Genomic DNA, 9,151 nt, shown 5'->3' with positions numbered 1-9,151 from the left:
TCGTCCTTCTGAACGACATCATCAGCACAAACTTCGGGTAGAAGTAAAGTGTTTGTGCTGATGATGTCGTTCAGAAGGACAATGAAAGCTCCACGATCAAACCATCAAGCTCAGAGAACAAAACTCCATCAAAATCACCCACCTGAGCTACAAATCTTCTTCACCATCACAAAATCATAGAGTTCTTCCATAAAATGTGAAGACTATACATTAAATACTTCACTTGCAAGTTCTTCATTAATTGTCTCAAAATTCATTGTTCCTTCACTGTTATTACAAATTCTCGCTGTTTACATTCCTGTTTTCTTCGATTCGATCTTCTAGTACTTCTGCTGCTCCCAAACAGATAGAATTGTTGATTACTATTATAACTATTCTTCTTATTCGTAGGGAAAAGATTAGTTTCAATCAAAGCCTTGTTTAGTATCTGATGTAATTGGCACGTTCTTGATTGATTAGAGAGTACGAGTGACCTATAAAATTAATTTCCTCCCATTCCCTTCCCCCCCCAATGATATTTCCTGTCTATAATTTTTATACATGATATTAATCTATTACATAAAAACAACTTAGTCTGTTGAGTAGTTGTCTACTGATAATATTAAGATAGTGGTTAGAGGTAGTCAACAGGAAACTCTGGACCTAGATTTCGTGCTACTTGACACTGCTTGGTACTGATAACATTTCAATTATTGGGATAGGGGAATTGTGTTAGTGATTCGTTTTCTTTTGGAACCATCGCCCAGGTAAATCCTATAGCTGATTCTCATCTAACGATCACCATTCCTTTCATTCATTTAACAGTGGAAACTTTCCTTGTTAAAACTTTAAAATCCTAATTCATAACAATAAATATTGATTGAATATACGTGTTATCTAATTCAATACTGATGTGTATGCAGTTTTATCTTACTAGATGAGTCAAATAGAACCTATAGCCAAACCATAATCAATGTGATTTTCTAATTATTGAGTTTCACTGAAACCATGAAACGATCAGTGTTAGACTTCCACTGAAAACCTGGAGGTACTGAGAGCCCATTTTGTCGTACTACTGAATTAACAAATAGTGCTCATCCATGATCCCGCACGAGAATCAAACACAGAACCTTCAGTCCCGCGGGTGAACCCTTAACGTCTAGACCACTTAGGCAGCACTCAACGGTGTTAATGTCTAACTGAAATCAATCCACTATTTGTCGATACCACCTTCCATTAGTGAGTAGCTGCCCCATACCCAACACAAATCTACTCCACGAGTCACCGAAGACAATGAACAATAGTCACGTAACACCGTGGGTTGTTTAAAGGTAGACATTAACACCGTTGAATCCCGGCTCAATGGTCTAGAGTTTAGGCGTTCGCACACGGGAACATAGGCTCTGGGTTCGATCTGTGGTTGTGTCGTCGTAGATGAGCACTCCTTGAGAGTTCAATAGTATAATGAAACGGCCCTCTATTACTTCCAGGTTTTCAGTGAGAGTTTAACACAAAACAGTTCACAATTTCAAAGGAAACAATATATTACTTGTTAAAGTCAAATATTCTTTATATAAATATACTTTAGTGTAACTTAATAACAAAATATCCATTCATATGAATGTCTCTATAAGTTGTTAACCCGTAAAACTGTTACATCCCGAAGAGAATTATAAGTGGCAGCTTTTGAGGACTATTCATGCACTAATATGATATGCATATTTCCTATTGCATAACTAAACTATTCATATTCGTATTCCTCTTATTATATGCTTTATTTTGACTGATAGAATATTATTATACCATTCTTGAGTTATCCCTAGTCCACTAATTACTGTTCCCCCTATTCACAACCACATTTGACCGAACCTTGTACAAATGTTATTTTCTATTTTATTGGTACATTGTGGTCTGTTTGTTTGGTATATAAACTCAGTATTTTTGAAAATAATAATTCATATTGCCGAGGCTGTTATTGATGTTCTGGACTTAATTGGCTAGGCTAGGTAGATAGCAGGATTGATAAGTACTCAAGAATGCTCGTACAGTCTTTGTGTATCATTGCTCTGATCGATAATTCACTCTTCTCTCATTGGCGGGAATCAGCACATTCATATCTGTAACAAAGCATGTATCACAAGATATAACAAAAAACAACTCAGCTAACCCAAATAATGTAGAAGTAATTTCGAATCCTAGAATTAAATGAGTGATCGGCCTATGCTCCTCCACGAGGGGTAACAGGCGTAAGTAAGTAAAAACTAAACGACTCAAATCGTAGACTGTTCGACTACTCATATATAGATCATAGAATAACTGGTATCATCAGTAATACAAGATTACATTTATATAACATAAGTTATATATATCAAATAATACATCATTGAATTATAATTAAGATTTTCTTGGCATCGTAGTATCTTTTTCTTCACAAAATGTAGTTATATCACAGTTCTATTGATTCATATTGCTTGTATTCAATAGATAGAGAAATTGATTGAATAAGATAGTTGAAAAGTACCTAAGTTAGGGAGAAAAGGGAAATCAGAATGAAGGATTCATATGCATATGTATTCGTTTATTACATGGACTTGCTAGTGGCTCTTAATCAGACTTCAACTGGATCATATGAATGATTGCTGTCGAAATATACATACTGGCTACCCTTGCATATAAGTCAAATATGAGAATCGATTTCGAATACGTATCTTTTGTACACCCATTGATCTGGACAGAAAATTAGAGGGATGAAGCGAAGGAAGCGAAAAGAATAGATTGAAGCGGACGGACGTACAGTGGAGAAGGCATTTAAACTGATTCGACATATGATGAATAGGATTGGAAGTGTACACTCATATGCTCATATAGAAACAGTCAAGGTTATTAAGCGAAAGTCAAAATGTAGCTTGAGGAGAATGGATAAGTTGATTTGTCCAGAAGTTAGAATAAGCTATGTGGGCTCGACATAGCAAATCTGCAGCGATCTATATCACTGTAATAGTACTAGCAAAACATAAAGTAATGAGTGAATGCAACACACTCATCAGCTGAACTTGTAACATTCCCCATATAACTCTTAGCTCACTCCCTCAACTATTCAGAATATCAAAGAAAGAGTTGTTATTTCCGTTTAAATAGACAATGATACTGAGGAAAATCCTAGATATTTATCGATTTTTCTATAGTATTCTTTAGGATAAGCCATCCAAATGTCAAGTTTCAAATTACTTGATTTAACAATACTCATATAAGCAGAGATGGATAGCGGCTAACAGTGGTATTCACGGACGCGCGTGTTCGTCCTATTTTGGACTCGTCCGCTGGATGTACCTGGATTTCAGAGTTGATGTTCACTCTGGAACTCGAACCCAGTACCATTCTCTTCTTTAACGCCATCTCGTTAACCCATAGTGAACAGCAACTCTGAGATGCACGTACATCCAGCTAACGAGTCTCAAATAGGACGAAACGCGCGTCCTGGATTCTACTTATTCAAGTCGATCAATTGGGAAATAATGTATTATACATTCACAGAATTGTAAAAAAAAGACTGAATAGTCATACTTTTATCCATAAACAAAAAGGTTGAAACTACTTGTGGGTTTTTTAAAAACCAGGACAAAAGCTTAACATAGACGTAAACCATTTACTAGACTCTGATATTTTTGAATAGATGAATACTAACATCAAAGATATCAGTTAGATCTTGAATCTAATGGATAGGACATACATTGTGAAAATCATCAAACTGCATCACGAGGCAAGTGCTAACTTGGAATCCTGAAGGGAAACGAGAAAGAGGGAAGCTAAAGAACACACTGTAACGGGAATAGAAAGCAGACATGAAAAAAAAAGAATAGTAACTAGAAAGGATTGTTCAGGACAGAGTTGGATGGCGAATGTTGGTAGGCGACCTGTGTTCCACCACGAAGATAACTAGGCATAAGTAAGCATGTAAGTTCTTTTCAAGTATGATGTGATCATGTAGATAAGATTATGAACGTTCATTGAGTAGACCAACCAGAACAGAATGTTTCGTACATGTTTACTGAATATTAGTCTATTTCCACAAATGTTTTAAAATTTAAATTCATGATTCAATGTAAGTTAGACCATTACTAAAAATCTGGAAGCACTGAACGGTCGTTTCGTCCCAACATGAGACTCCTCAGCAGTACATATCCACGATCCCTCATGCGGCACCTGAATCCTTCGGACCTTCGATCTCGAGAGTGAACCCTTAACTTCAACTCATGAATTCAACACAATAATTCTTAATTATTACTTTAATGATAGAGAACTTACCTAAAATAGAATATACCTTTTTCAAATGGTACCAATATAAAATATGATTTAAAAATTATGTATAAAGTTTATTATTCACAGATTGAATCTCTTTTTAATGATTGATTGATTGATTATTGATTATTGATTGATATCTTAACATAAATGTGTACTGTACAAAAAGAAAAATCAATAAAATAGGGGTTGATTCTTCAGTGTTAAACAGAGTTTACTTTTATTAATAAATAAGCTTGATATTAAACTTTATACTGATAGATACTCTGCCTGTAGCTCCTCTGTAGGCTACTGCCGGTTCTAAGCCTGGATAAAGGAAGAAGGTTGGGTACTTTTGCTATTCCATAAAGATAGTAAGATCTTTTAATTGAAGAATTCGAATCCGGTGATTACGATAACAATTAGAGGATCAGACTTCCAAATTTTATTCGTTTCAGTAGTAAATTGTCCAACCGATATCCAGTTTTATTTAATCTTTTCTTCTAGTGTGAGTTGTTTACAATCCAAATTTATAGACAAATTCTGTTAATGAGTATCAGACCAGTACAATTATTTTTATTTGTTTATTTAAACACATAAACATCGGTACAAACGGGCACTGAATAGATATGGGCCACATAAATCATTCAATCTACATGAGGGCTGGGATACTGCCCTCTTGCCAAACCGAAGCATGTGGTCTTCATAGGAGGCTACACCTCGAGCCTTTCATCTAAAAGTCTAATTAACAAGGCAGTGAAGCGACGTCAGGGGATGCAGTCACATGGTAGACGGTGACTAACAATAGGTTCCTACACTATTCGTTCCCTGAGGATTATGGAACCCATGTACACCATTGGTTTGGAATCAAGGTTTTCAAACTCCTATAGATGGATCCTCTATATCCATTAACCCGGTTAAATCGCCAGACATTCTCTTTTCGTCCTCTCAATTTCATAAAGAACACCCGTAGTGCGAGAAGGTAGTGAGTAGGACTTCCCTGTCAGTGGTTGTATGCACGTGACCATATGAGAACATTTCGAGATAGAGAGATGACTCTCCCCACTCTTGGCCGTACCAGGGCGTTTCTTTTAAAAGTCAGTTCATGATGAAAACTATTACAACATACAAGATAACTTACATATTTATAAAGATAGATAGATTGATTCAAGCAATTGTATCTTTCTGTTTATTCTCTGAATTAGTTTGTTCCAATGTTTGAAATGTAACATTTTGTTTAGTTTGTTCATTTTCACGTATAATCCATTCATGATTTAATGCTTCATTTGGTGTAATTCTTTCATCAGGATCCCATCTAATGTATCATTTTAAAGAAAAAAGTAAAATCTAAACTAGAAATTGTATAATATTTAGTTGATATCGACAGTATTACTCGAACTCCGCCTGTAGCTCCTCCGGTGGCTACTGCCGGTCCCAAGCCTGGATAAAGGAGGAGGGTGGGGCATTGGGTTAGCGATCCGATCCCGTAGAAAACTAACTCGCTAAAAAAACACTAACTAGTGTTACTCGAACTCGGTACCTTCCGATTCAATCGCTCACATAAGTTATTCAATGAACTACTGAAGTCGTATTCCAAAGTTTGTGCTGATGGTATCGTTCAGAAGAACGATGATAGCTCCACGACCAAACCATCCAGCTCAGAGAACAAAACTTCATCAAAATCATTTACCTGAACTACAAATCTCCACCGTCTAGTAGGTTTACTTATGAGGTTTACTATACCATAGATCGTTTAGAAAGTTCCGGAAATATGTAGTAACCATAAAAGCAGTGATCTAATCAAAACATGTTTCATACTCTTAAATATTTATAACTGTTTCTGTAAAGCTTCTATTAAATACCCCTTTCCCTTGGCTTTATGGAAAATTTGTCAAGGGACCCTCACAGAAGTAGACAATAAACAACTTTATGAAAATAGTTTCACTCATATTTCCAACATTCAGCTTTGTTTCAGGGTTAAAGAGTTTAAGATTTTGTAAAACTAGAAGATAACCAAGGAAGTTAACGTCTGAACAAATCAAACCTTAAAGTAGTACTGTGGTGTGGGTTAATTATATCCACATAAGTAGTATATGGTGATGGTCAGGTATAGAATGTATGGATGTCAGATTTTAGTGAGATAGTCTGTAATTTTGTGCTCACATATATTGGATTGTCCCCACTCGTGTTCTGTCCACTACAGTACTTTTGATCCATTGTGAGGTATATTCGTATAGGATTTCTGAATCATTTCAAATTTAGACGAAACAGATATTCAGTACTTCCAGAAAACGCCAATTTTTTGTATTCTAAAGCGCGGACTGATCTTGGTTGAGTGATAATTGAAAGCCATAAGTCAATAGATAGGTGATTCACTCTCGTACAGGAATCTTCAGAAGTGAGGAATCGAACTCAAAACTGTCAGATCTCATGAAGAATATGTAACCTGATCACTAATCATTCAGCACTCCATGGTTTACATTTCTAGTTTAGTACTTCCCCGCACAACCATTCTCTTACGCAATTACTGTACAACTTCACTAGTGTTGAATTTACACTATAACACTGAGAGTTACATTTAGAAATCATTCACCAAAGACAAAATGATGATAACAATATTGGTCGATGGTTATTTGGACTTAATACCTAAGTGAATAATGCGATGACGTTTGAAGTGAAGACTACTAGATTCGAGTCCCATAGTGAATAACTGACGCTCTAGATCTTAGTGCTAGTCATCATCCATCTCTATTTATAATCCTTACGACTTAATAGCCCTATCAAAGATCCATATATATATATATATATATATATATATATATATACCAGAAGGGATTCATCAATTCCAAGTCCTAAACATCAATGATGGAAAGATTCAAACCATCCATATAAATAAAATAACTTACGTTAAACATTGATTTAATAAATTGATAAATTTCAAATCAACAGTTTTGACTAGATTCTCTATTGTTTCAGTGCCTGGGATACGTTTACGACCACGACTATTAGTTAAATATCTTGGTGTACGTTTTGAATCTGTCAGAAATTAGTTTTCAACGAAGAAAAAACACAAAACAGATTTGAGTTTATTTCTTTGAAAAATCAATGTTTTCGTTCATGAATGAATTAGTCGTTAGGAGTCTCGATGATATTAACACCGTTAGATGTTGTGCCAGTGATTTAGAGGTTAAGCGTTCACTCGTGAAATCCAAAATCCTGGGATTATGAGTGTGCACTGCTGAGGAGTCCTATACTGCGAGGACGAAACAGACATCTAGTTCTTCGAGGTTTTCAATGATGGTTTAACATCAATCAATTTATGATCTTAATCAAAACCGAATTGATTGAAATAAGATCTTGGGCTGAAAGGAAGGCAAATTCTCACTAACCAATTATATCTTTATCCAAGTTGTAATGTTTCAAACGATAAACTTCATTAAAATGTTACATAGTCAATGATTCTTAGTTGTCAACAGAGACTAATTGATTAAATTCTGTACATCAAGTTATTACAACTAGAGCGAACAACTATCAGAATGATAGATTCATGTTGACTGGTGATATAGAGAAATTAACTTTGAATGTTAGATGGTTAGTGATAGTCAGTGTAAAAACTCAAACATGGGTTTCATCCTGAATGGGACTCAGTCACAAAGTGTACCGACATTCTTGAGTGTACCGATACTTCCTGGTGGCTTTGAATTTGAGTCTTCTAATTTTATGATGTGAAACGTTACCATTTAGCTTTTGGAGCTACGATTAACCGCTAATAAGTGACCAATCAATGGAAAAACTGATTAACTTACAATTACCACCTTACACCTCAACAGAGTGCAAACAATGTTCAGCCATTTAAAATAGTGGCTACATTGCAACTCGATCGACTGAATTCCATTAAGATTAAAAAGGACTCACTGTACATTAGATCGATCACTACTCAGCAATCAATCAATTTTAAGTGATTACATTATTACAGAAGGTCAGTCGCTGTCCGGATAGCTATTTGGTAACATCTCTGACTGCAGGTACATCCTTCTGAGGAATGTCGGACAACATGAAATCTAGCTTAAGTAGGGTTTCTTATCTACTACTTTCAACCGCCACCTTAATAATTGACTTATACTAGAAAATTCATGGGATAATAATGGTTTACCAGAAATGATTACCTATTTTCAAAGAAACTGATATCAAGTTTATAATACAATATCAGGACGGGGTTTCGTGGAGATTTTAGTAATTTTATATAGTTGAAATCATGAGTCAATTGAAGCTAGACAACCATGGAAAACCAGGTAGCACTGGACGCTCATCCTGGATTCGAATCTCGCGAGGCGGGATCGTGGATGCGCACTGACACTGCGGAGTCCAACAATAAGACGAAACGGGCGTCCAGTGCTTTCAGGTTTTCCATGGTGATCTATCTTCAATTGACTCATGATTTCAACTCTATAATACAATAATTTTAAACATTCTTCCAGAAATACGCACTACGTTTTATAGAATAATCTTGGTCCTAATTTCGATATCAGATGAAAATCCAAGAAGCATTCAATGGTTATTTTATATTTATTGGGACTAATCAACAATTCGCTCATCGTTGACCTCATACCAGTTTAAGCTTGAATGTATCTTCACGATCAAGCCTTATATCTCCACTCTTAATTTCAATGAGTAACACTGTACAATACCATCAAACATCTTCTATGATATAGTACTGTAATGTATGCTACTTATGTTGACAGATATAAGTAGTAGGTAACATCAGTTAGAAGTTATCTTACCAAAAAATACTCTTCGTCTACTAGCTTTCTCAAGGTGTAATTCAGATGGTAAACCAAGTACTTCCATAATACAAGCTAATTGTTCATTTTCATTTTCTCCAGGAAATAATGGA

The 9,151-nt window shown here is 35.4% G+C and overlaps 1 protein-coding gene across 1 annotated transcript in view; it reads right to left on the bottom strand.

Annotated features, from left to right (window-relative positions):
• Nucleotides 1-5,424: 5,424 nt before the first annotated feature.
• The window catches only part of Smp_130250 (dual specificity kinase), a gene marked incomplete at its 3' end in the record, with an annotated part of 30,601 nt that continues 26,874 nt past the window's right edge, over nucleotides 5,425-9,151 (bottom strand). The window contains exon 8 of the mRNA XM_018798558.1: nucleotides 5,425-5,572. Coding sequence (XP_018653488.1) covers nucleotides 5,425-5,572 — 148 coding nt within the window. The remainder of the gene's footprint in view (nucleotides 5,573-9,151) is intronic.

The sequence above is a fragment of the Schistosoma mansoni genome, chromosome 7 (assembly GCF_000237925.1).
Source record: "Schistosoma mansoni strain Puerto Rico chromosome 7, complete genome".
NCBI lineage: Eukaryota > Metazoa > Platyhelminthes > Trematoda > Strigeidida > Schistosomatidae > Schistosoma > Schistosoma mansoni.
Note: the sequence above shows the minus strand (reverse complement) of the source record. Positions and strands in the feature narration are given on the sequence as shown.